This window comes from Chionomys nivalis, chromosome 11, assembly GCF_950005125.1.
Source record: "Chionomys nivalis chromosome 11, mChiNiv1.1, whole genome shotgun sequence".
Lineage (NCBI taxonomy): Eukaryota > Metazoa > Chordata > Mammalia > Rodentia > Cricetidae > Chionomys > Chionomys nivalis.
Window position 1 is genome coordinate 46,144,694 of NC_080096.1, and position 27,609 is coordinate 46,172,302.

At 44.2% G+C, this 27,609-nt stretch overlaps 1 protein-coding gene across 2 annotated transcripts in view; it reads right to left on the reverse strand.

Moving 5' to 3' along the window:
• The window catches only part of Raver2 (ribonucleoprotein, PTB binding 2), a 73,648-nt gene that overhangs the window by 8,804 nt on the left and 37,235 nt on the right, over positions 1–27,609 (reverse strand). The window contains exons 5-11 of one of the 2 annotated variants that reach the window (XM_057785219.1): positions 15,987–16,113; positions 11,175–11,257; positions 8,362–8,466; positions 8,146–8,245; positions 5,969–6,225; positions 4,532–4,640; positions 2,108–2,244 (exon numbers count right to left, since the gene is read on the reverse strand). In XM_057785219.1, coding sequence (XP_057641202.1) covers positions 2,108–2,244; positions 4,532–4,640; positions 5,969–6,225; positions 8,146–8,245; positions 8,362–8,466; positions 11,175–11,257; positions 15,987–16,113 — 918 coding nt within the window. Of the gene's footprint in view, positions 1–2,107; positions 2,245–4,531; positions 4,641–5,956; positions 6,226–8,145; positions 8,246–8,361; positions 8,467–11,174; positions 11,258–15,986; positions 16,114–27,609 lie in introns of both variants that reach the window. The other variant, XM_057785218.1, reaches the window with a different exon arrangement.

Below are 27,609 nucleotides of genomic sequence, written 5' to 3' on the forward strand. Positions count from 1 at the left end.
AGAACCTTTGGCTCAATCCCTCGTCAATGCTGGTGATAATGATAAATGCTCACCACTGTGTCCTGGCTAGCTTGGGGTGGGGGTGGCTGGTTTGCTTGGTTTTTCGAGACAGAGGTTCTCTGTGTAGTCTTGGCTGACCTGGAACTAGATCTGGCTGGTTCAGAACACATAGAGATCCGCCTGCCTCTGCCTCCCAAGTACCAAGATTAAAGGTGTGCGCCACCAACTGCCCAGCCTAGTTAGTTTTTATTGTCAATTTAACAAAACCTAGAGTCAACTTGGGAAGGAGGAACCTCAATTGAAGAACTGCCTAGGTCAAACTGGCCGGTGGCCAAGTTTGTAATAACTGTCTTTACTACAGTGTACTGGGAGGGTCCAGTACACTGTGGACAGTACTATCCCTAAGCAGGTGGGTCTGAGCTATATAAACACCTAGCTGAGCTAGCCAAAGAGTGAACAGCATTCCTCCCCGCTTCCTGCTCCCAGGTCCCTTCGTCCTGACTTCCTTACAGGCTTTCTGATCCCAGGTCCCTCTGCCCCGACTTCCATCAACGATGGATTCTGATCTGGAAGTACCAGCCAAGTAGACCCTTTCTTCCCCAAGTCACTTTTGGTCTTGGTGATTATCACAGTGACAGGAAAGCAGACTAGGATACGTTGCAAAGGAAGCGACAAGTGTTCAAAGCATGGAGATGCAAGGCTCCACCACAGAGCCTCTCCACAGGAGAGTAACCGACTCTGTACAGACCCCACACAGCACATATCGGCTTCACCACCACCATCTAAGAACCGAGTTAGCAGAGTTGAAGACAAATTTCAAATGTCACACTCAAATGAAAAGCTCAGTACAGACCAGTGGGAACTTCCTTTGATGCTTAAAATGCACACCTTTGCTAGATTCTTAAAAATGTATTGTTTCTTCTGCTTTGAAAAGTACACCTTGTTCTCCTATACAAACCACATTTTGTGACTATTAATGACGATTTTAGGATATGTTTACACATTATTTTACATCAATTTAAATTTCTGAATTATTTTATGGTAAAAAATAACAATTTGCTTACTCAGTCTTAGCTGAATATTTTGGTTGTTTCTAATCTTCACAACTGTATATTCATAATAACTTTACCTCCAATAATTTAACTTTTGCCCCTTACATATAATCAATCTCCAGTGTGCTTATCTGCGTCATTACTGTATCCATGAACAAAGATAGAACCTTAGGAAGCGAGGATGTCTTCCTCATGACATCAGCTCTGACCTTGTTTTTTAAGTTAAGCAGGCCACTACTTCATCATATTAATTTATCTTCAGGACATAATTTAGAATCATACTCCACGTTCATAGGTTCTGTAACCATTCATTTAACCAACTGTATGTTGGAAATATTTGAAAAACTGCACCCGCACCAAAACCATGCGGCTTTTTCTATTATTATTCCCTAAGCTACACAGTGTATTTGCATCGCATTTCCAACACATTAGCTATTATATGTGATCTATAGAGCTCCAATGCATGAAGGAGAAAGATCCTGGGGGTTGGCTCTTCTTTTATGCTCTGTGGTTTGGTATACAGCTGGATGCGGTGATGTACACAGATAAGCAAACTCCAGAGGCTGAGCACTGTGAGTTAAGGTCAGCCTGGGCTGTCAAACATTTCCTCCACCTCAGCAATGATGAAGGGTGTTTTCTCCCCTTTGGGTTCTTAAGGTTTGTACTCTCGTAAAACAGAGGTCAGCAGAATTTTCAGGAGAGTCAGGTAGCATAAATATTTAACCTTGTAAGCCGTGCAAGTCTGTTCCATTGGGTACGGCAGCACCACAGGAAATATGTAAATGAATGGATGTGGCTGTGTCCACCGAAAAACAGGTGACAGGCTGGGTGTGGCATAAGGGCTGTAGTTTGAAGACTAAAACCATAAGAGGTAAATATTTGGTTTAAAATAATATTAAATAGTTTCTTGAACCTATTCCCAAATCTTAAATAATGGGAAAGAGATAACTACCCCGTGTTCTCATAGCGCTAGAGTAGGCCTATCCACACTCAGTGGCGTCAGGTAGAGCTGAGCCAGTTTCTCTCCCCATCATCAGGGCCTGTGCGTCCTTTACCTGGGCATAATCCTCGAAAGGTGGCGAGTAAGTGATGCATTTTTCCAGGACATGCTGGGACTCGCTTCCCTGAGAGATTGCATCCAGAATGTTGCTTGCGATTCCAGTCTTGTGTGACGTGCCTTTACTTGCAGTGGCTAAAGACAAAAGCAAGACCAAACAGCGTAAAACACATTACAAACAGCATAAAAACATTAACAGCCTGTTTCAGATGGGTCACTAATGTATATTTATACTTATTTTCTCTAGGAGGTATTACACACTGCTTCATCTACTCCACTAACTGAAAACGGAAGCTTGCCATATAGGCAAAATAATAATTTTTTTTCTATTCTTTTTCTGTACTGGGAATCAAAGCCATGGCTTCAGGGATGCTAGGCAAGCACTCTACCACTGAACTATACACCCGACCCACAGACAGATATTCTACATCAGTGGCTCTCAGCCTTCTGAATGCTATGACCCTTTAATACAGTTCCTCACGTTGTGGTGACCCCAAACCGTAAAATTAATTCATTGCTACTTCGTAACTAATTTTGCTGCTGTTATGAATCATAATGTAAACATCTGATATGCAGGATATCTGATATGTAACCGCAAAGGTGTTGTGACCCACAAGTTAAAAACCACTGTTCTACACCAATGCATATAAAATGCAAATTAAACACCCTTAAGGCAAAAGTTGTCTGTATCGATTTTACGTGAGAAGGGTGTACTCCAGAGAGATACATTAGAACACTTTTTCCTAGATTCAGAAAAATGATAATTAATGCTTAAGAGGATACTTTGTAAAATGCCAAAAATGTATATTAAATCCTTTCCTTGCAGTTTATACACTTTCCTCAGCTACAGTCTGCATTTGCACAAGCACATGCCTGTTAGAGCACAGTTAATACACTTTCCTCAGCTACAGTCTGCATTTGCACAAGTGCGTGCCTGTTAGAGCACAGTTTATACTTTCCTCAGCTACAGTCTGCATTTGCACAAGCGTGTGCTTGTTAGAGCAGTTTACACTTTCCTAGTTAGTCTGCATTTGCACAAGCGCGTGCCTGTTAGAGCAGTTTATACACATTCCTCAGCTACAGTCTGCATTTGCACAAGCGCGTGCCTGTTAGAGCAGTTTATACACTTTCCTCAGCTACAGTCTGCATTTGCACAAGCGTGTGCCTGTTAGAGCACAGTTAATACACTTTCCTCAGCTACAGTCTGCATTTGCACAAGTGCGTGCCTGTTAGAGCACAGTTTATACTTTCCTCAGCTACAGTCTGCATTTGCACAAGCGTGTGCTTGTTAGAGCAGTTTACACTTTCCTAGTTAGTCTGCATTTGCACAAGCGCGTGCCTGTTAGAGCAGTTTATACACATTCCTCAGCTACAGTCTGCATTTGCACAAGCGTGTGCCTGTTAGAGCAGTTTACACTTTCCTAGTTACAGTCTGCATTTGCACAAGCGCGTGCCTGTTAGAGCACAGTTTACACTTTCCTAGTTACAGTCTGCATTTGCACAAGCACGTGCCTGTTAGAGCACAGTTTATACTTTCCTCAGCTACAGTCTGCATTTGCACAAGCGCGTGCCTGTTAGAGCACAGTTTACACTTTCCTCAGCTACAGTCTGCATTTGCACAAGTGCGTGCCTGTTAGAGCACAGTTTACACTTTCCTCAGCTACAGTCTGCATTTGCACAAGTGTGTGCCTGTTAGAGCAGTTTACACTTTCCTAGCTACAGTCTGCATTTGCACAAGCGCGTGCCTGTTAGAGCACAGGTTTAGCAGCAGGACTGCAATCGTGCAGGGCTCACTCTCCCTTTTTGCATTTAAAATCATCTTTAGAGACGACCTCCTACACGAGCGATGCAGACGACTTCTGATTAGTCCTATTACTGGGTTTTAAAAGTCACAGGGTTCATTCTGTGTACCCAGCCTCTTCCCTCCCGGACGACATGAATGTGTTCTTCAGTTTCCCAAGACTGACTTTTTTGTAGCACTGTGTTTGAATAAGGGTTGCTCCACGCTAACGAAGACCTGGTACTCCGTTTCTGCTGAGTGGCAGTCCTATATCTAGGGCACACGGATGCACTGCTAGGCCATTCAGAGGCTGCAAGCTCTGGTTTAGACCCATGATTCTACCCACACGGCAAATGACTACAGGGCTTCAAACAACCCACCGCCTTCATTATTTTCAATAATGGCACAATAAGAACTGAATAGGATTATTTTGCCTAAATAAAAATACTGTTGTGAAAAATTTTTTAAGTTTTTTAATTTTCTTTTTTATCCAAACAATGGGATTATCGCGAAAGAATAAGTTTGTGATTTAGAGCTTAGTTTTGTCAATAAAGCATCGTGAACTGTCAGCTAAGACGAAAGTAAAAGTCATCACAGATCGTCTCCAGGGACCCTTAGAGCTGACACAGAGGCCTTGCTTACCTAGGCACATACTGGGTAACACACTCGCCAGATTCAAATACGGATTTTTACTGAGCCGAATTTCTTTGGGTGGTTCTCCCAAGAGTGAAGTCTGATTCTTAGAGGCAGCCTATTCACCAGAAACAGAGGATGGGATGGTGAATGAATGGTGTAAAAAGAATGAGGACCATCACAGAACACCATACATACACACATACACACACACACGAAAAGTCACAGAAGTCCTCAACAGCATCTTACATGCCACACAACTAATACATGCTTATTTAAATTATTTACTAAGATTAAAAGTACAAAAATATTTGTTTTTCAATATATCTTGTACAGTGTGATCATTTGTGGGCTCTAGTGCCTTTAATCCCAGCACTCGGGAGGCAGAGGCAGGCAGATCTCTGTGAGCTCGAGGCCAGCCTGGTCTACACAGCAAGCTCCAGGACAGCCAGGACTACACAGAGAGACCCTGTCTCAACAACCCCAATCAAAAATAAACAGAATTCTACAAGTGGAGTACAACCTGAGGCATCTTGTATCTTCTCACTTGATCTTAGAGAATTCATCTTTGCAAGAAACAAAACAACCAGTTCTGTATCTGATATCTCGAAATGCAGGTATTCACATTAATTTTAAGATTTAAATTTTCATTATATGGCTAAAACCAAATGACACAAGCAAAGCTTGCTCATCTCTAGTCCTGAAAGTAATGCCAAGCTAGAGAGAATGAGAAGGCGAAGTTCATGAGCCAACTCTCAGACGACAATGTTGGACAGGACCACTGTTTCCATATTCCTCTGAGAAGCAAGGACCTCATCCATTTAACAGAAAAGGAAGGGGTGGGGGCTGAGCCTTCACTATGCTCCACATTCTCCCGAGAGATGGCTTTACTCTCTGGTTAAGACTTTTAAAACCACAGTCCTGGTTAGATATGGAAGATAAAGCTAGTAGCTTAGTTTTCTTTGCATATTTTATTTTTTTATAAGCACAATGAAGAAATGCAATCCTGAGTGTTCACTTCTGTCTGGGAGAGCCACAGACCCTCTCATGTTCCTGACGCTTTCCTGGCCAATGCTGCTGTGTCTGGACAGCAAAACCTGTCTCAGACACCTTTGTAAGCCTCAGAGAAATCCGGGTTTGCTTGTGGCATCCCTATCACATGGCCGTATGTTCGCTCACTCAGTGCGTGGCTGCTGAATGCTTGCTATGTTCCAGGGATCGGTAACATTCAAATGAGGATGAAATTCAACCCTTAACAAATTCACAGCAGCTCCAGAAGTTAACCTGGAGCTGCCGCTTAGATGTGGAAAACAGGCAGTGGGGACAATCACCACACACAAGTCACTGGCTGTGGCACAACAATGCCACAATTCGGGGACAAAGAGGAGAGGAAAGGCAGCCTGGGGATATCCATTTCCCTGCGTGCTTCCTCACCTTGGAACCTACCTCCGGGCCTTTTGCTGGGCTCTGCTGTGTCTTCTGGTGGCCTGTCAGAGGGCCTCCAGTGGGAAGGCCTGGGAAGGTCTGCAGATACTGCTGCGACCCTGAGAAACTAGCTTCAGTGATGCCCGCTGTGGCGGACTGCTTCTCCTGAGTGGTCCCACGGCCCGGCCCGGCTTGTCCGGCACTGAGCTGGTGTGGTAAGAATGGCAGCATGCCCAGGCCGGCTGCCAGTGTCGTTTGCGTTGGAATCAGAGTAGATGCTGGAGCGAAACACAGAGGCAAAGGAACCTAGTTACACGAGGCTCGGGAGCCCCTTCTGCACTGATCAGAGAGCTGTGGGGTCCAGCGGGTGACACTAATAATGCTGTTAAAATTCTCAATTTCTGAGATAACCTCAATATTTTTAATGATACATTTTAATTATTATTTTAAAAGCTTATGATTCTTTTTTTTGACAGTTAAATTATATCAGTACTTTAAAATGCCCAATCATTGCAATTTGGTTGCTTCTATACTTGAAGAGAATAACTGAGTCTCGGGTTTCAAGAATTCAGTATTTCCTCAGTTGATGTGGACTCAACAGCAAGCCTGGTTAGCAAGCCTTTGGCAGCTGTTAAGAGCTGGCTGCACCCATGTCTTCACAGCTTGAGTTTGCGGTCTTTATCCTGGCAACTTGGCCTTGGCAGCAGGTGAAGATTTACACATGGAAATTCACAAATACTATAAATCAACACTATTTTTAAGTGGAAAGATCTGGTACTTAAACCCCAGAGTGCCACTGCTGGCCTTGAAGTCAATGCTCAGGAATAGACAAACACTAAATCAGCAGAAGTTACATATTTTTACTGATAGGAAGTAAAATCCTGAAAAGAATAAAAGTTTTCATAGGAAAATTAGGGCTCACTTTTATTTTGTTTTTTAAAAAAAAAAATCTGTAAGTCAGGGCTGGTGGGATGGCTCAGCAGAGAAAGGAACGTGGCCCTGGGCAGGGTTTAAATCCCATGACCCCGGGATAGGAGAGAACCAACTCCCACAAGCTGCTCCGCACAATCCACATGTATGACATAGCACACGTGTGCCCTTCTCCAAACAAAAAAATAAATGAATTTCAAATTTAAAAATAAAGACACACAGATCAGCCAGGCATGGATGCACATCTCCCAAATATTCAGGGGCCAAGGCAAGATCATGTGACCTCGCAAGTTCAAGACCAGCCTGGGCAATATAATGAGACCCTGCCTCAAAATATAAATAAATAAAAAGCTTACAAAACAAGAGGCCAAAAAGAAATTAAAACAGTTCATTTTGATGACTAGATCAAACTTCCATTCTACAAATTCACTAACAGATTTGTTAGCTGGTGGAGGACTCGCTTTGGCTCCTCCGTCTCTCAGAATATGTTTGCTTAGACGCTGAACTGTCAGGGTTCTTAAGACAGCACACAAGACAGACAGCTGTGTATCCGCTAGCATTAACATGAGGAATAAACATTCTCATAGCTCGCAGTCATGGAAAGTCAAAGCTTTTAGGACGACAGACTCCCATCATAGAGAGAAATTCCTCAGCAATTTAACCTGAGTTATCTGGCCAGTTTTATGTGGAGGAGACTAAGTGTGTTACTTATGTGTACGAAACTTAAATGGCCAATTGGAAGCATTTCTCTAAATTACAATAAAATAAGAAACCCTGGTGTATTTCTAGTTTTCTAAGATAAAAATGTTCTGCCTGTCACGTGCCCAGAGCATGTGGATCAGTTGTCTTTCAAGTCATCATTTTAAGACATAATTTAAAAATGACTCAAGTCAACAGGGCTTAAATTTACAAACTCTAGCTATTCCCTTCATAAGGGCTGAGGCTCCTTCAGCGAAACTGAAATGGAGACACGGGGACTATGTTGTGAGCGCAGTGGGCAGCATGTCAGCGTCAAAGGGAAGCCATGTCTTCGCCTGGCACTGCTGTGAACCTGCATGAAATATTAAAGGCCATCCAGGAGGGACCGTCTCATCTTGGCATGGAGGCAAGCCCATTAATAACATATCAGACGCGGCAACAGGGCTCTTGAAATTTTAAATCACCAAGATTTAAATTTAATCATCCTATAAATAAGAGAGGGATGGAGGTAAACTATCAAGTCTCAAAGCTGACTGCACAAGGACTTCCCAGCAAAAAAGGTCACTCACTTTTGTGTGTGTCTCCATGGTGTCCCAGGTCCGTCTTCAGGGAGAGTGGTGGTCCTATTGCCAGCGCCATGGCAGGGGGCTCTCCGAGCAAGCCAGGCTTCTACAGCAGGGGTGAGAGGAGACAGTTTTCCATGGGGGAGAAATAGAGATCCCAGGGAAGACGGATACATGTGTGAAATCGCACCCCCGCCCCCATCAGTGGGCAGAGACACTCACATTATTAGTGTGGGCACTATCAAACTTCATCAGCTGCTGCTGGACCAAAGGGAGGTGAGACAGAGCCTGGAGCAGCAAGGGGGACGCACTACCCACAGCCGAGCTCTGCGGAGTTAAAGCCACATGAAGTTAAGGAAGGATGGGAGAACTATTTGTTAGATAATCAACTCATCTTCAAGTCCAGTGCTCAAGTTAGTCTGAAAAAAAGAAACCACACTTTAGGCAGGTGTGCTGAGCGCACACCTTTAATCCCAGCACTCGGGAGATGGTGGCATGTCGGTCTCTTGAGTTCGAGGCCAGCCTGGTCTGCAGACTGAGTTCCAGAATAGCCAGGGCTACATAGAGAAACCCTAAAAAACACTTAATTCAAATAATCTACTTTCGTCCTCAGGTAATATTATCTAACATGGAAGAGATGACCATGCAGTTTTGAAATGCGATTTCACATTCTTTCCTTTGCATCCTCTCCACCCCTTATCCCCACCCCCGCTTTAGTGATGATGAAATATGAATTTACAGATAAACCATTTGACAATATTTCTTGCATGCTTTTTAATGAATAGAATAGTGTGCCACCTAGTGAGAAATGTAATATGATGGCCCCTATATATCGTATTCCTAACAAGATTACAAATGGCAGTTCTATGAGGAAAAATACAAGCAGGTACATGATCAACCACTGGGGACTCTTACTCAAGACTGGCAGATTCCAGGGAGGCATTCTTGAGGACCTAACATGTGTGCTGAAATCAGAAGGCTGTTTAGGGAAAGACTGGGCCAGTTAGGTGGAACTTAGGGAGGACATTCCTGGCCAAGGAGACAGACACTTGGAGGAGTGAGCAGGTCCTTTGGGGACAAGTGAGATGCACTGAGCTCAGGAGATAGAGCGACTTCCAGGCCTTAACAGCAAATACTGCATTTCTGGTCTTTCTACAAACACAGTTCTTGACCTTCCTAATGCTGCAACCCTTTAATACAGTTCCTCACATTGTGGTGACTCCAAGCATCAAATTATTTTCATTGCTACTTCCTGACTGTAATTTTGGTAGTTATGAACCGTAATATAAATATCAGATATGCAGGATATCTGATATGGGACCCCGCAAAAGGATTATTTAACACTACCCAGAAGGGCTGGAACCCCCAGGTTGAGAACCGCTGTCCTACCACGAAGGGGATATTATCCATGCTCGGATTCTCCTTTTCACACGTGTTCATATCTGATTGTAAGTAACGTCTGCCTGCCCCGCTGTTCTGTTGTTGGGTTTTTATTGTTGTCTGGAGACAGAATCTGACTCTGTTGCCCCAGGCTGGCCCAGAATTTACTACGTAAGCTGGTCTGACCTTAAATACAGTAGTCCTCCAGTCTTGCCCTCCCCCAGTATTGAGATTAGAGGTACAAGCCATCACGTCTGACTTCTCATGCTCCCTGAAACAATGGAGACTATGAGAATGTGCTGTTCAAAGCTGGAGCCATAACAGGGGCAGCACCGAGCACTTGTGGCTGGCTACTCAACAGAGCGAGTGGACGAGTAAAACGTACCTCAGTGTACAGGAGTCCTGAGGGGAAAAGACAAGAACGATGGTGTGGTGTTTTGAATGAGAAATGTTTCCTAATTGGTGGCATGGCCTGGAACCTTTAGAAGGTGGCCCGATGCTGGAGTAAGTCCCTAGAGACGGGATTTAAAAGTTTAGAGCATTGTTCCACTTCCTGTTTTTTTTCTCTCTACTTCCGGTATCTGGGTAAATGTGAGTGTCAGCTTCCTGTTCCTGCCACCACGCCACCTCTGACAGAAGATCTCACATATCCACAATGGATGGGTTCGATCCCTTTGGACCCAGAAGCCAAAGCGAAATCTCCCAGTGGCTCTCACCAGGGCCTTCTATCTCAGCAACAGAATAACTGCCGTGGGTGGGAGGGGGCTTTCCTCCCTTCTCCCCCTTCAGAAAGCTAGTTTACAGCCTGGAGGAGTGGCGCACACCTGTAACCCCAGTGCCTGCGAGGCAGAAGCAGGGGGATTCTGAGATCCTCTGTGTAAGAAAATAACTGGTTTGTGCATAGGTCTGTGTATCTTTAACTATATTCCGAAATTAATGAGTAATGTCTATTTCTAATATGGCAAATACTTATGTCAGCTAAGTGCATATTTAAAACACTTATCTGAAAACAAAAAAAATATTCTTTGCTCTCACAAACATGAACTATTTTATAACACTGATTAAAATTTAAATATTAAGATTTACTGCTCATTTCTTTCTATAAACTTGTTTTGAGTTAAGACAGTATAAACTGATTTGTTCTAAAACTATTTTTGCTTTAGGGCTGGGAAATGATTCAGTGGGCAAAGTGCTTGTGCAAACACGAAGACCAGAGTTCGAATCCTATAACAAACAAACAAACATCCCAGCACGCCTATGGGAAGATGGAAGGTGGAGAAGGGAGAATTCCCAGAAACCCGAGCCTGCTAGCCTAGCATATGCAGCAGTAAACAGCAGACAGCTTGCCCCAAACAGGGTAGAAGGTAAGACTGACGCCAAGGTTGTCCTCTGACTTCCATACCCATGGCACACATTCCGTCTATTTTCCCTATACCCCACCACACAAAGAGAAAAAACTATTGACTCATTATCTAACAAAGATTACACAAAATTCTGTTCTTAATATTCTACAAGTGGGAATCAGTAAGTTAAGCTCTCTAGGCTGTTCCCATCAGCACTGGATCACAATCACACACACACACTCACACACACACACACCTTGTTCTCTGGGCTGTCCCCATCAGCACTCTGAATCTTCAGTGCTGTGTACAAACCTGTTGTGCTTTACTGAAGTGTAGTAGTGCGGAGGGGAGGGATGGGCTCAGCAGGTGAGACAAGCTGGGTGCGACTCCGAGAACTGTTTTGAGAAGATCAGAGTCAGTCAAAGTAAAACCGTAACCACGTGACTTAAGAAATTAAAAATACAGCATGTTCCAAAAGCATGTTTCTTTCACAACCTTTAACCTGCATAGGGAGTTTCATCTACCGGCTTAGAGGGACAGACTTCTTTCCTTGTGATTCGATACTGGAAGCTGCCTTAGAATCCTCCCACTTTCTGTCTTTAAGCCCCAAATGCAGGCTTGCCTGTCTCCAGCACCCAGCACAGCTTGGGCTGGCAGCATGGTACTAATGGAGGCCTTGGTAGTAGCTCAGCACCTTTATCCATGCTTGCACATAAGTGCAGAGTGCCTGACGCCCAAGGAGGTGAGAAGAGAGGATTGCCTGGAACACAGTTACCACCATGTGGGTGCTGGGACCAAACCTTGGTCCCCAGCAAGAACAACAAGAGCTCTTAATTGCTGAGCCATCTCTCCAGCCCCTCAATACCTTATCAGGTGTTTGGGAGAATTTTGTCAGAAGGTAGGGTATGGGGAAAGATGCAACCCTCGTCCTTAAAGATCTTATGAAAAATCCTTTACTGAAGATAATATATATGTGCAGAAAGAAATTCTTACATCATAGAAACTAAAAGGTTGCAACCTGACTACACATAACTGGACATGGTGACGCATGGCTTGAATTCCAGCACTAGGCAGATTCTCTGTTGAGGCTGAGGCCAGTCCGGTCTACCTAGCAAGTTCCAGCCCAGCCAGAAATACACAATGAGACCTCATCTCCAAAGAAATCAATTGTATATCTAGATATAAGGAATAAAGAGTAACTACACTCTGAATTCTAAGTCCAAATACCACACACATTTCGGAAGAGATAATTTTGGAATAGATAATATACAGAGAAAAAAAGAACCATAAAATAGAAAACACATGATTAATTTCAACTAAATATGCATATCTATAATCACAAAGTGGCATTCAGAAAAGGTCCTGGCAATAGCTTTTCATAATGTGCATGCAACAGAAAAAATACTAAGTCATTCCCAGTTAGGTAGGGAGTCCGTATCCAAAAACAAGAATGGTAACACACCAAATTAACATCAACATGGCTCAAATCTACAACCAGCTATTTACCCCAGGTCATAAAAGTATAGTGTAAATAAAAACAAATCCTCATTGCAATTTTACCTCAATCTGCAAAGGACCTAGATGTTCATTGGGTCTGCCATCAGGCCTGCAGGTGCATCTCAGCAGTGTGGTGCACACTTGGGCTTGCTCCCAGCACCCACCCACTGCCCAAGAAAACACCAAAGTACAACTGGAATGCACCCTCCAGCTCGGCCTGTGCTCATTGGAGACAATCTTCTTCCCTGACCAGCCCAAACAAAGACAAACGTCTCCATCCATTTAAATAGTAAAACATCTTAAAATAGAGACAGTAACATTAATATTAAAACGCATTCTCCTGGGTGTGGAGAGATGGCTCAGTGATGGGGGACACATTGCTTTTGCAGAGGACCAGAGTTTGATTCCCAGCACCCATGTCAGCTGCCCGCAACTCCAGCTCTAGAAATCTGAATTATGTACACATATTCATCCTACAGAAATAATTTTCAAATTAAAAAATCAAGATCAAGCAATGGGTTTTTGATCCTACTGCACGTACTGGCTTTGTGGGAGCCTAGGCAGTTTGGATACTCCTCCTACAAGACCGGGATGGAGGTGGATGGTCTTTGGACTTCCCACAGGGCAGGGAACCCTGATTGCTCTTAGGGCTGACGAGGGAGGGGGACTTGATTGGGGGAGGGAAATGGGAGGTGGGGGTGGGGAGGAGGCAGAATTCTTTAATAAATAAAATTTGGGTTTAATTAAATAAAACCCCAAAATCTGAAAAAAAAAATCAAGTCAAATCTAAAAAGCAAGGCAAAACAAAACCACATTCTTATGTGACCACAAACCAAACAGAGAAGTGGGGGTGAAAATATAGTGTTGGTGGAAGGAGCAGAATTATCAAAGATGCTCACAATCCAAAGGTGTGACAATACTCTCCTCCACGACCTGCGAGCACAGTATGAGGCTTTCCACACTACAGCCACCTTGGACTGCATAAGGAGAGCGCTGCGGAGTGACAGGAATGCAGGACTCCTGCCCGGTGCCAATCAATAACCAACCAGCAGGAGACTGTCATGTGTGAACACCATGCTTTAGGACAATCCAGAAAATCTAGATGTAATATATTGTGTGTGTGTGTGTGGGGGGGGGTCCACACAATGAAACTGCCACAAAGTTCCAATTCCTAAAACGACCCTGTATGGCTGGGAACAACTGCTCTCAGAGCTGTGAGTATTAATCAACACCTTCAATGCCAAAGGTGAGGTACCGCCTTGTGTTAGTTAGGGGGCTTTTTGTTTTCGTCAACTTGACACAGACTGGAGTCATCTTGGAGAGGGATTCTCAACCGAGAAAATCTGGGCAAACCTGTGAAACACTTCCTTGATCAATGATTGCTGTGGGAGGGCCCAGCCTGGTGTGGGCGGTGCTACCTCTGGGCAGGTGGTCCTGGGTTGTATGAAGAGGCAGTGAGGAGCAAACCAGTGAGCCAGCTCCTCTGCTCCTGCTCTGACAATCAACTGTGAAAGGGAACTGGCAAACTCTTTCCTCCTCTAGTTGCTTTTGCTCATGGTGTTTGATCCTAACACGGAAAGCAAAGCGTTTATACTACATACCCTAGATGCACGATATAAAAAAGAAAGCCAAGCTAGAACTGAGCTGCAGCTCTGTCCCTGCTGCTGGTTTTCACAGTTCTGGGAAAGCCATGCAGGCTGCTGGGGGAGAGAAGGAATCAATGGTCTTACCCAGAGATAACCTCTGTGAGCCACAAGACCAGCCTGGCAGGTCAGCCACGTCCTGTGCACCAGCCTGTGCACCAGCGGCACTCCTGTTATGCGGGTAACCAATGGTTCTGATGGAATCTGAGACTTGATCCACATCCCTGATTCTATAAACCTGGTCCAAAGCCCATGGCCAGGGAGACGATGAGCCCTAAAATGGAAACTGAGCACTGTTTTTTAGCAGCTGACATAAGAGTCAAGCTACCCTCTAAATATTCATGTTTGTATCTACGGAAAAATGCTGCTCTCAGTCTCCATTAGAGAAACTTGTCTTTCCAGTGAATGGCGGTGAACGCAATTCAGAGACTCATGGCTCCACAAGGTACAGAGTGTAAGTGACTGACCAAAGATCGGCCCTAAACAAGACATCGATACCATTCCCTCTAAGGTTCAGGGGACACCCTGCGGAAAGGGGGAGCCAGAAGACAGAGAAGACGGCTGTGAAATATTCTCATGGGTAAAACACAGCCATTACAATTATAATCTCATAGCAGCTGCAGATGCCTGCACTGGGTGGGCACAAGAGCGGGCCACCAAGTCAGGCATAGACAGAAGATGGGCTCAGGAGGCCCTCTCTACCCCTCACTGATGAACCATTTTCTACTGGTCAATTCAGGAAGGAGACTCGTCGGCTTATGCTGTTGGACTCACTGGTTACCCCACCAGGCTCCAATGCATAGCCAATCCAATGGCCCCATGGGGCCCGATTAAACTCAACAGGTCATAAAGCAAAACCAAAAGTCATGAGTTTGGGAAAAAGACTAGTATGGACGGGATGTGTGTGACAGGGATGGGAGAGAAGCAAAGAGCTATCAGAATACTTTATACACACAAATGAAGTTGTCAACATCAATACCTTTTTTTTTTTTTTTAAATCCCCTACTAATCGCATGCTGGAAAGTGTCACGGCCTGCACACTGTCTTCATTTGCATATTTCTGCTCAGTCCTTTCTAGTAAAATTATAATCATATATATGGTACTTTCCAGAAGCCTACAAAACATTCCAGAGGATTACCAAATGGAAGGGTTCTGGCAACTCCCAAATTTGTATCGCTAGTTGGTCAGAAGTTCAGACAGCCGAGAGAACCTTTAGCTTGTAGTCAGGGACTTAGGGGACAGCCACACAGAGGCAGTGCCCTTAACCTGTGGGTCTGTGTGGCCTCGGGTGGGAGTTGGCATCAGGCCAGCTGGGACGGAACTGGAATAAACACACCGAGCACCCTTACGCTAAATATATTTACTCTAAACTTCCGCATTTCCTCATAACGCTAACAAGGAAGCTTGTGTATGTAAAGTTGTGTTTCAGAGAAATACCAGAAAAAGAATACCGAATACTCTGATAATCAAAGTACAGCGACAATATACAGATCTGGGTAACTGGAGGACGATGCTTTTGGCATCTGGTTCAAAGGGAAACTACTTCGTTCTTTACGACAGAGAAAGACAGACACAGAGAAACAAATTAGCACATTCCACAAGGTAAGTCACCGCAATGATTACAAAGGGATGTTCCGCACTCAGCTCACCCAGGCGGCAGAGCAGTGACGTGCCACTGTTACTGGGTTTAGAAGTTCACCACAACGGAGAGCTCAACTGAAGGTTTAACAGTTAAAACCTTACTAATGGCACAGAAAACAGACACAAAAGTAAATTGTACCTACAAAATAACCAAGACATAACACCATCTCAGATAACCATCTCAGATAGCCAATTAATGATCGTTAATAGTTCTTAGGAAAGAGTTGGACAAGTGTTAAGTGTGCTTCAACCCGTAAGGCATTTCTTACATTCCACAAACAGTGCAGCAGAAGCAACTTCATGCCAACATCTGCGCTGAAGCAGGCCATTATGCGCGCTCACCTGGTTTAACTGCTCGTCCGCACAGCTGGGGCTGCAGAAGAACTTGGAGCATGGCAGGATTGTTCAAACTTTTCATAATCTGTACCGGATTCGGCTCTGGCAGCAATCCCTTTTGGCTGCTGTTCATCTTTAGCATGGGCAGAAACAAACATGGTAAGAAGCATAAGCGCAAAAAAAGAAAAAGCTCCAAAGTGTTCCTCCTGCCTAGGAAGGAACCAAAGACTTATTTTCTGACAAACACAATTGGCTTTAATTCATGAATTTACCTGTGCTTTCTACCACAGCTCTCACTGTACACACAATGCATTAACATCCAAAGCATCTAACATCTGTCCAACGCCAACTGCCTTCGAAAGAACTAACAGTTTAATAGAACAAGTCTCGTTAGAAAACACAAACAAAACAATGACAAAGAGAAAGGAATTCCTAGAAAAGTGATAACTTGCCAACACATTGTCAGCACCCCACGCCACAGGAAGTCTTGTTACACTGTTGATCCAAGAGGGGAGAATGCTGGCTGACTTTCAAACACAATTTTCTTATTCTTTTTTTTTTGGATTTTTCGAGACAGGGTTTCTCCATAGCTTTTGGTTCCTGTCCTGGAACTAGCTCTTGTAGACCAGGCTGGTCTTGAACTCACAGAGATCCGCCTGCCTCTGCCTCCCGAGTGCTGGGATTAAAGGCGTGCGCCACCACTGCCCGGCTTCAATTTTCTTATTCTTAAAGTCTATTTTATTCCCTTAATCCTTCAGGGTGAAACAAAGATGAACTAACCTGCAGAGCTACCAAAAAAAACATGAACCATTTTTTAGTTTTAAAAGCATCCTGACAGGTAGGTGGATGCTCAGTAGATAAAGAGCTTGCCACTTCAGTGTGAGGACTGGAGCTCAGAACCCCCAGAACCTGCAGGAGAAAAGCTGGGTGGGGGCCAAAGAAATGGCTTAGCAAGTAATGAGGCTTGCAGCCAAGTCCGACAGCCTGAGTTTGTTCCCTAAGACCCACATGGTAGCCAGAACTAGCTCACTAAAATTGTCCTCTAACCTCTATAATATGCACAGTGGCAGGCACAAACCCCCAGACGAACAGAGACTCTCTGTGTCTCGATGGATGGATGGGTGGATAAATGAACGAATAAAATAATAAAAGCCAGGTAGACATGCAGCTTGCCTATAATCTAAGCACAGGGGAGGTAGAGATGGGGATTCCCAGAGCAGCCTGGCTAGCCAGACTAGCTGAATGGCTGAGCTCTGAGTTCAAGTATGTGGCCACACTTCAATACATAAGGTGGAGAGTGATCAAGGAAGACAGGTACCTGACAGTAACCTCAGGCTTTCACACGCATGAGCATGTGCACCCTCACACACATATGAACACATGTACATGCATACATGAGTACCATGTTCATATATGCAAAAAAGCCCAATATATGTGGATTTCAGTATAGAAACAATGTGTATCTATCTATCTATCTATCTATCTATCTATCTATCTATCTATCTATCTATCTATCTATCTATCTATCTGTATATATATGCATATATATAGATAGGTAGGTAGGTAGACAGACAGATCAAGAAAAGGGACAAGGACAACTGGGTTCCTCTCCTAACCTAGACTCTATAAAATTGAGAGGGAAAGAAATATGGACTCAAGAAACAGATACGGCGCTGACAGGATAGAAAGTGTACAGGCAGACATGCTCAGAGAGCAAGAAAATCTAGGTCCACAAGAGAATTTGGGGAAGGCTTTGGCAGGTGGCACTGTGTATTTTCCTCCACCATTCCTTCAGGGGAGCTGGGCTCTCCTGGCAGCAAAAGCTATGCAGAAAAAGGGCACCATGGGCCATGGATGCCCGCAGAATCAGAGACTGGCAGCAGGTGGTACGTAAGCACACGGTGGAGGGCAGGGACCAGAAAGTGTTGGTATGGGCAGGACACTGGTCACTGGCCAGCTCCTCACACCCACAGCACCGTGAGGCAGCACCACTGAGGAGAGCAAAGCCCAGAAAACACAGGCCTGGATGCCAGGTGCAGAGAGAGGCACTGCGAGGCAGAGTCCAGTGTGGTAGGGAAGGCTCACAGGATGTCAGGCTGGAGCTCTCCCGGCCCATCTTCTGTAAATCCTAGCGAAGACCAGGCTTTCCTCTATCTCCCCATCACTGCTTTCCCTGTCGAGTTCTTATGGGAGCTGTGTGTGTGTGTGTGTGTATGCATGTATGTGTGGTGTGTTTGTGTATGCATGTATGTGTGGTGTGTTTGTGTATGCATGTATGTGTGGTGTGTGTGTATGCATGTATTGTGGTGTGTGTGTATGTGTGGTGTGTGTGTATGCATGTATGTGTGGTGTGTGTGTATGCATATATGTGTGGTGTGTGTGCATGTGTGGTGTGTGTATGCATGTATTGTGGTGTGTGTGTATGTGTGGTGTATGTGTATGCATGTATTGTGGTGTGTGTGTGTGGTGTGTGTGTGTGTCTGTGAGTGGGGGACTGACCCCAGGGCTTTTGAGCACCACACCAGTCTACCACTAAGCTGTCCAACAACCCTTTCACTAACCTACAGACACTGGCACACGAGAAGCTGAGATTTCCCTCCCCCCCCCCGAAAATATATAGTCAAAGAAAAGAGTAATTTGACATCAGAGACTAGAGCCACTCAAACAAAGGCAACAGGCTGGACTGCCTGTGACAGTGACAGAGAAAGCAGAGGCACCAGACAGGAAACTAAGAACGCCAACAACACGACAGACGTCCCCCAAAAGGTGAGTAGCCTTAAAAGAGCAAAGAGTTATTAAGGGCAGGGGGAGGGGCTGGCATGAAGAACAAACATACGAAGAGAGAATCAGCCCTTGCTTCCTATAAACAGTCCTGCTGTAAGTGCATCACGTGGATTAGATCCTCAATTCTCAAAAGCAAGTCCCCAAACTGGCAGGGATACACCTAGTCTACAGAGAAAAGCTGCAGAAACTCATTGAGCGTTCCTCTTCATCTCTATTCTGTTTTAACAGGCAGGTTCAACAGTAAGACAAATATTACTCAAAACAAATCAGTGATCTAAAGGATCAGGTTAAAGAAACAGAAAAGGCAAGCAAAATTAATAAGAGCAAGGTGAGGGTAACGGGGGCAGCAAGATGACATGGACACAGGCCAAGGGAACGGGGACTCAGGCCGAGGACCAGAACCTGCTCAACAGAAGTCTCTGCAGGAGAATAAAAGGTGAGAGCTGGCTTTGGAAAGGCAATAGCTGAGAAATGTACATTATTAAAGAGCTCGGAAACAACAACCAACCAACCACCTGGTGTCCGGAACACGCAGCTAAAGAAAACACACACCCACTCGTAGCTGTCATAAACATTATAAATACCAAAGCAAAAAAAAAAAAAAAATGGAAAGAAAAGAAAATACTACTATTAAAGCCTCCAGTGAGAACATGTCTCCTAAAGGAGCGAGGAGCCCTTTGCAGCCAGCGTCTTCCTAGAAACACCAGACTAGGGGACAAGGAGTTAATATTTCCTACATGGTGAGGGAAAACCTCTGAAGATAGATTTATATATTCAGGCAGGCTAGTGCTTCACATGAGAAAGAAAACTGTTCCTGACTGCCCACATTCTGAAAAGCTCTCTACCACATGAATGCCTTCATTCAAAACTCCCTCGGAGGAAATACTTCAGTGAGGACACAGGCAAATAAATGCAAGACAGTGCTGTGTGACATGGAAGATAAAGAATACTATCCTAACTTTATAATAGCCAGGCCCATGACACAGATAATACGCAGGGTAATTCTAAAGGAAAGAATTGGATGTAATTACCATGGTAGGGAGGAACAAACAGAACGGCAGTGAATGAGTTAACTGAGAAGCCAGGTACTAAGAAAGGAAAGTGTTGATGACTTAGGGACACCCTCCTCCCCTCAAGTAGAAAATGCAACCTGGGAGGATGGCTCACCCAGCAAAAGCACTTGCCACAAAAACCCTGAACACCAGAGTTCAAACCCCAGATGCCACATAGAAAGCTAAATGCAGACACATGTGTCTGTAAGGCAAGCCCAGAACAGACGGGAGACAGAGACAGGAGAATCGGCCAGAATGCACAGGCCACCTAGCCTGGAGCACACCGCACGATGGCAGAAAAAAAGGAGACTCCCTCAAAGCAAGGAGGAAGGAGAAAGGACTGGAGAAAGTTGGCCTCTGACCTCCACTGCACACTGTGGTGCAAATGTGTGCTTGCCCCCTCAGCACCTGAGCTCACTCTTAAAATATAAGAGGCTGAGAGGTGACTATCGGAAGAGCAGAGGACCTGGGTTGGAGCCCTGGCACCCACATGGCAGCACTCAGGACGGATGCAGAGACATGCAAATCCCAGTGAGTCTAGGGCCAGCCTGGTCTACAAAGTTCCAGGAAAAAAACAAACAACAACAAAAACAAAAAATGGAAGATAAGCCGGCATAGTTACTGTGATGCCTGATAGAAATGACTGAAAACCAAAATAAGAACAGATAAAGAAGGCCACCGCACACTAATAACAACAGCAATTCATGGAGACAATACAAATACATGCGCTTCGGACACTGGAGCTCCCAATTTCTCTGGTGCAATAACAGCATAGGATTTCTGTATCCCATTCTCACCTTTAGCTAGGTCATTCGAACTGAAAAGTGTAGGGAGAAACCTCAGAGTTAAACTATATCACAGACTGAATGGACTTAGCAGATCTACAGATCAGCTGATTCAGCAGCTAAAGAGGCTCTCTTCTCCGCAGTCTGCGAAGTGTTTCCTAAAACTTACAACACTCTGGTCCACAAAGCCATCTTCAACAGATACCAAGAAAATGAAAGAATTTCTTGCATTTTATATGGTAGTAAAATAAAGCTAGAAATCAATAGTAAGAGACGACTACAGTAATACTTGGTTAAAAAAAAATCAGGAAGGAAATTTATAAGCTTCTAGAAAAATAATGAAAATAAGAACATAACTTCCCAGAGCCTCTGGGCTACAGCTAGAAGAGTTTATAGCTAGAAGTCCTTACACTGAAAAAGAGCAGACCGGATTAGACAGGAGTCCGTGTCTTGGTCAGATAACAGGATTATGTACCTTGAGGTCTAAGGAAAAACAGAGTAAGGCAACCCCAAAGCAGCAGATCACAGAGCAGAAGTAGTGAATGAACTTCACTGATCAGAAGCTACAGGAACAACAGGTAGCAAGGAGCAGAGTCTTCAGAAAAAGTAAGCAAGGCTGACAAGCGCCAAGTCCAACTAACAGAATGAGGGAAAGGCCCAGTTAGTAAAATCAAAGGTAAAAATTTGAAAATTAAAATGACAATTGTAATGGAATACAAGAGGATCACTAAGGAATCTCTCTCTCTCTCTCTGTGTGTGTGTGTGTGACCCTGGCTGTCCTAGAACTTGTGTGTGTGTGTGTGTGTGTGTGTGTGTGTGTGACCCTGGCTGTCCTAGAACTTGTTCTGTATATGATGCTGACTTTGAACTCAGAGACTCATTCACCTCTGCCTCCCAGGACCTGGGATTAAAGGTGTGCACCACCACTGCTTTGGAATATTTTTAAATTTTATGTTTAAAAGCCTGGTAAAGGGGCTGGAGAGATGGCTCACTGGTTAAGAGCATTGCCTGCTCTTCCAAAGGTCCTAAGTTCAATTCCCAGCAACCACATGGTGGCTCACAACCATCTGTAATGAGGTCTGGTGCCCTCTTCTGGCCTGCAGACATACACACAGACAGAACATTGTATACATAATAAATATTTTTAAAAAAATAAAAAATAAAAGCCTGGTAAATATAAGAAAAAGTATAAATTCCTAGACACCTATTACCTAGCAACAGAAAATCAATAGGATATAAGCAACAGAGACAGATTATAAAACAGCAAGGTTGAAGTCGTAATATAAAGTTTCCTAACAGAGAAAAAGCCCAGAACTGGATTGACTGACCACTCAAGTCCACTATGCCAGCTAACACAGGTGATCCTCAAACTGTCCCATAAAACAGACAAGAAAGGAAACTGCCAAACCTCTCCTGTGAAGCCAGCATTATCCGGATACCAAAACCAAGGAAAGGAGAAACAACAAAAACAAAAGTTCCAGACTCATTTCCCTAAAGAACACAGGAATTAAAAATTCTCAATAAATAAAAACAAACAAACAAACAAACAAAAAAACCCTGTAGTCCAAATTCAAGAACCCGTGCAGAATCATACACCATGACCAAACTGGCTTCCCTCCAGGATGCAAGGATGGCTCAACACATGCAAATCCACAAACACAGCACACACAAACATGCCTAAGGACAGAAATCGCATCACTATTCAACTGATGCAGAGAAGGCCTCCGTCACATGTGCTCAACCCAGTGATAAAAGTCCTGAAGAAACAGGGACAGGAAGAATGTGCCACGACATAATAAGGGCTACGTGGCAAACCTGGAGTCATGACACTAAATACGGAAAAACTTCCAGCAGCGTTTCCTCTAAAATAAGGAAACCAGGGTGTGGCGTCCACTCTCTCACTTAACACAAAAACCACCTCAAAATGGACTAAGAACCTTAATTTTGAGACCTGAAACTTGGAAACTGTCAGGGGACAGAGAGAAGCTACAACAGAGGCACAGGGAAGAAGTTTCTGGAAAGGAAGTTACAGGAAAGAACTCCCAGAATAGACAAGCGAGATGGCAGAGTTCAAAGGCTTTTGCATGACTAAGGAAATAACCAGCAGCACGACGGGACATTCCACAGAGCAGGAGATGCTTTTACAGCACATTAAACAAGGGATCTCTAGAGTCTATAAAGAACTACAAAAACTTCACACACACACACACACACACCCCAAAACACTCAAACTATCCAGTCACTAAATGGGCTAACTGATTTGAATAGAAAGCATAAGAAAAAATAAAAATGGCCAATGAACTTAAGTGTTAGTATCTTTGGCCATCGCGTGTAAATTAAAATTGATTTAGACTTGTATCACTGCTGGTGAGGATGTACGAGAAGAGAAGCTTTTCTTGTTCCCCACTGGGACGGGGCGAGCTGAGGAAGCCACACTGGACATCTGTATATACAGAGGCTCCTCAAAACCCTAAAAATAGAAGCAGCATATGCCCAGTTCCACTCCTGGGTGTATGCCCGAGGGACTCCAGGTCGACACACCAGAGAAAGCCGCACATCCACGCGGCTCTTCTAGCCACAATAGCTAAGTTACAACACAAACCTCGATACCCAGCAGACGATGGATACGGAGAACGCGGTACGCATACATAAGGCAACTTCACTAAGTTGTAAAGATGAGGAATTCATGACATTTTCAGGAAAACAGATCGACCTGGAGCTGACTCGGGTAAGTGAAATAAACCAGATTCAGACAAATACTGCACACTTTCTCTCAGAACCGAGATTGAAATATGTATGCATACATTAAAACTATATACGACATCAAAGTCAAAAGGGGAGGGGGATGAAGTTCTAAAGAGAGTGGGGAAGGAAACAGGAGAGGATAATAATGGAATATATGGACACATATGGACACACAGACGGACAGACAGACATACACACACCCCAGAAGGTTAACTATTGGGGAAGGAAGCAGAGCCAATATAAAGGAAGAGGGCTCATGAGGAGAAATGACAACAATGGTTAATGATATATACATATACATATGTCACAATTAAATAGTTTCTTTATATACAAAAAAAAAAAGCCAAACAAATAGGAGGCTAGAGAAGTCCAGTTGCAGGGAATCTGACTCCCTCTTCCAGCCTCCATGGGGACCAGTCATGCTCATGGGCCACATACATACATGAAATCAAAGTTTTCCTATGCATAAAGTAAAATAATCTTTTTATATAAAAAAGAAATCACCAAAAATTGAAACATCCATACATCAAGATTTAAGTCATATGAATATAGTATTTGTTGGAAGGAAACCTGTAAATGTACTTATCTTTATTATTTATTTATTCAGTATGTTTCCTGAGACAGTCTTCTCACATAGCTCAGACTTGTCTGAAATTTGCTATGTAGCCCAGGCTGGCCTTACACTCGTGGCAATTCTCCTGCTTTAGCCTCCCCAATGCTGGGCTCACTACACTACCATACCAGCCTACAAATGTACTTACCATAAAATAAATAAACTAGGGGCTTGGAATGTAACTCAGCCGCAGAGTACCTATTTATCATATAATACCCTGAGCTCAATTCCCAGCACAAAATACATACAAGAAAACAAACAAAATCCAGGAGAGTTAAGCAGTGACTTATAAATTATCAATAAAGATGGGGAAATATTAATCTCATCACCCCCACTATCAACAAAGAGGAGGACAAGTAAATGCTAAGCAGAAATAAGAAAATTATTAAGATGAAGGCAGAAATAAACAAATGAGGAAAATTTAGAAACAGTGAAAAAAAAAAACAAACGAAAAGTTGGTACTTTGAAAGGGAGAACTAGAACACTCTTTCCTAAGACCGATGAAGACAAAACAGAAAATGCAAATTACACAGAAGGAAAAGGAGGCAAGTATCCGACATCTTAAAATGCTAAGAGCATCTACGTTTGTACATATCAAATGTCGAAAACGGCTGGAAAGGACCACCTTGGGTAACACAAAGGTAGCAGAGAAAGGAGGAAGAATATCCACAGCTGGAGCTCAGATGTAATCAATGACTCCCTCTGGAAGAGGCCCAAGGAGCTGCCCACCTGGCTTCACAGAGCGATTCTCGGCTCCTCATAGAGCACTCGGCCTTGCATTATATAAACTGGTCGGGATGCAGAAAGGAGTGAGAAGATGCTGAAACCATCCAATGACAGTGAGGTCGGTGTCTTAATTCCAAAATTAATTACTGATCATGTTTTTAAAACATTAGGTGCCTGCCACTTCTGGGGACATCTCCAAAAGTGTGTCAAAGAAAAATATTATTAAATCAAATTAAATAGTGCCTCTGGAAAAAGCTGTGATCAACTAGGGCTAGAGAAAATTCTGAGATGAGCATAGAAGGGGTCCACGGGAGGAGAGAGGCAACAAGGAAAAACACTGCATGTTTTCTTTCGTATGGGGAATCCAGACAAACACACATGAAAGAATGAATGAATGAAAAGAGAGGGGGGCCACGTAGGGGACCCATGATGAGGGACATGAACAGATGTGGAAGGTGAGCAAAATACAATGACACGCGTAAGAAAATGTCATAATGAAACCAATTAACTTTCTAACACTAAAAATTTTGACGAAAAGGATGGATTCCACCAAACAAATCATCAGTGTGATTCCCATCTGTGTTGGTTTTCTGTCAGCTTGACACAATCTGGAGCCTTCTGAGAAGAATGTCAATTAAGACACCTCCATCTTCTAGCCCGTGGGCAAGGCTGGAGGGCATTTTCTTGATTAGCGATTTATACAATTTTCCACGTGTGAGCACGCATGTGGAGGTCAAAGGTTGACAGCAGGCATCTTCCTCAGTCACTCTCCACTTTGTCTTTTGAGCAAGATCTCACTGGACCTGGGCCTTGCCCATTGAGCTAGACTGCTTGCCCATTGAGCAAGCCCCATGGTGTCCTGTCTTCCTCCTTCCCAGGACTGGGGTTACAGGTGTACGCCATTGTGCCTGCCTTTTCTTGGTCCTCACACTTACAGGACAGACACTTGACCGCTGAAACCATTTTGCCAGCCCCAATGGGGGCTTCTTAATATCCATATCTGCTAAGCACTCTAATGTTTGGTGGTGAGATCCCTGCAACATTTAAAACTTTTCTTCTACCATGAACCCTGGCACAGCATTCTTTTCTCTGAGATCAGCAGAGAGAGAAAAGCAGAGGAGGAGGTGGGGCTGGGTGGGAAGGCGGCTGTTGTTCCTCTCACCCCTACACCCCTACTGCATCTCCTGTTAGTGAGTTCACTCCTGTCCCTGGATCTGAAGCTGGGCAGGTGGGTCTGTGTGTCTAAGAAAGCAGGCTGAGCTAGCCATGCAGGGCAAGCCAGTAAGCAGCAATATGCACGGTTCCTACTTGTTCCTGCCTCCAGGTTCCTGCTTTTGGTTGTGGTATTTATCATGAAAGCAGAATAAGGCACTGTATCCGTCAACTTGAGTATGAGTCACATGTTTATTTCAACTGTCATAGAAATACTTTAAAAGTTTTTAGTGCCTGCTTGTTCTTTTTTATTCAAATCTCAGAAACTTGGTAAAAGATAAACCATTATCCATAAAAAAGTGACTTTTAAGATCTGAAGGAAAAAAAAGCTTTCTCACTATTCCTCTTGCCCGCCCACGGGGTCTCACATGTCACACTGAGATACACGTCCAGTGTGCGCCATTAAGGGACAAAAAGGAGAGCGATACAATCTAGCTTCAGGGGAAAGGGCTCACTCCTGTGCCCCATGGATTAGAAAGACGACAAATGGCCTGGGGATCATGGGGTCATCACTGTGATCACACAGGTGAGAAGGGACAGCTGTATTTGGGGACTTGCTGATGGAGGCCAGTGACGAACAACTGGCTTCATGGTCTGTTTTATTCCATATCCAGTTATTACAGAACACTGAAGAGTGAACCTAAGAGAAAGGCAATCTTCCTCAGAAACGCTGAAACTGAGCGACTGATTTAATGTGGCGGGAAGTCACCGTCTCAATTCTTCTCAATCACCCAAAATACAGATTTACTGATCCACCAACATATGCATAAGATTTACCATTAATAAAGTAGTAACTGGAGTCTATAAGAGGAAGAAAGCGAGGAAACACATAACCCTCTGATGCCCACCTTCAGGGGCAGAATCAAGCTGGGCACAAACAGACGGGACAAAAGAATGCTGTGCCAGGGTTCATGGTAGAAGAAAAGTTTTAAATGTTGCAGGGATCTCACCACCAAACATTAGAGTACTTAGCAGATATGGATATTAAGAAGCCCCCGTTGGGGTTGGCAAAATGGTTTCAGCGGTCAAGTGTCTGTCCTGTAAGTGTGAGGACCAAGAAAAGGCAGGCACAATGGCGTACACCTGTAACCCCAGTCCTGGGAAGGAGGAAGACAGGACACCATGGGGCTTGCGGTGTCTAGCTCAATGGGCAAGGCCCAGGTCCAGTGAGATCCTGCTCAAAAGACAAAGTGGAGAGTGACTGAGGAAGATGCCTGTTGTCAACCTTTGACCTCCACATGCGTGCTCACACATGGACACACATGAACCCGTAAACACACAGATATCCTTCATGAGAGCAGCTTACTTGAAGGAGATGGACACTCTCCTGCACTAGGCTGAGAGGAGATGGAAGATTAAGAACTGGAGACAATGGCCCTGTGAAAGAAACAGTGGCTGTAACGGCAGCTGTCTAAGGCTTTGCCTAAGAAAAGGACAGACATTTGTGGAGCAAGTAAAGTCCGGTAGAAGAGAGGATCAAGAGCACCCAGCTGAGGACACTGTCAGGAAGAGGTTTGGTCTTTCCTACGAACAGGGAAGGGGGAGACTTTACATCGCTGCCCATGTACATCCTGGGCACATGTTACCATGAGAAGGAGGCAAGCCATGATGGGGAGGATGGATGATTGATCTAACACCTGGTCCTCCCCAGAACCATGGTCATCTCGCAGAAAGAATGACAAAAGCAAGCACAAGGCACAAGTACAGGTTGG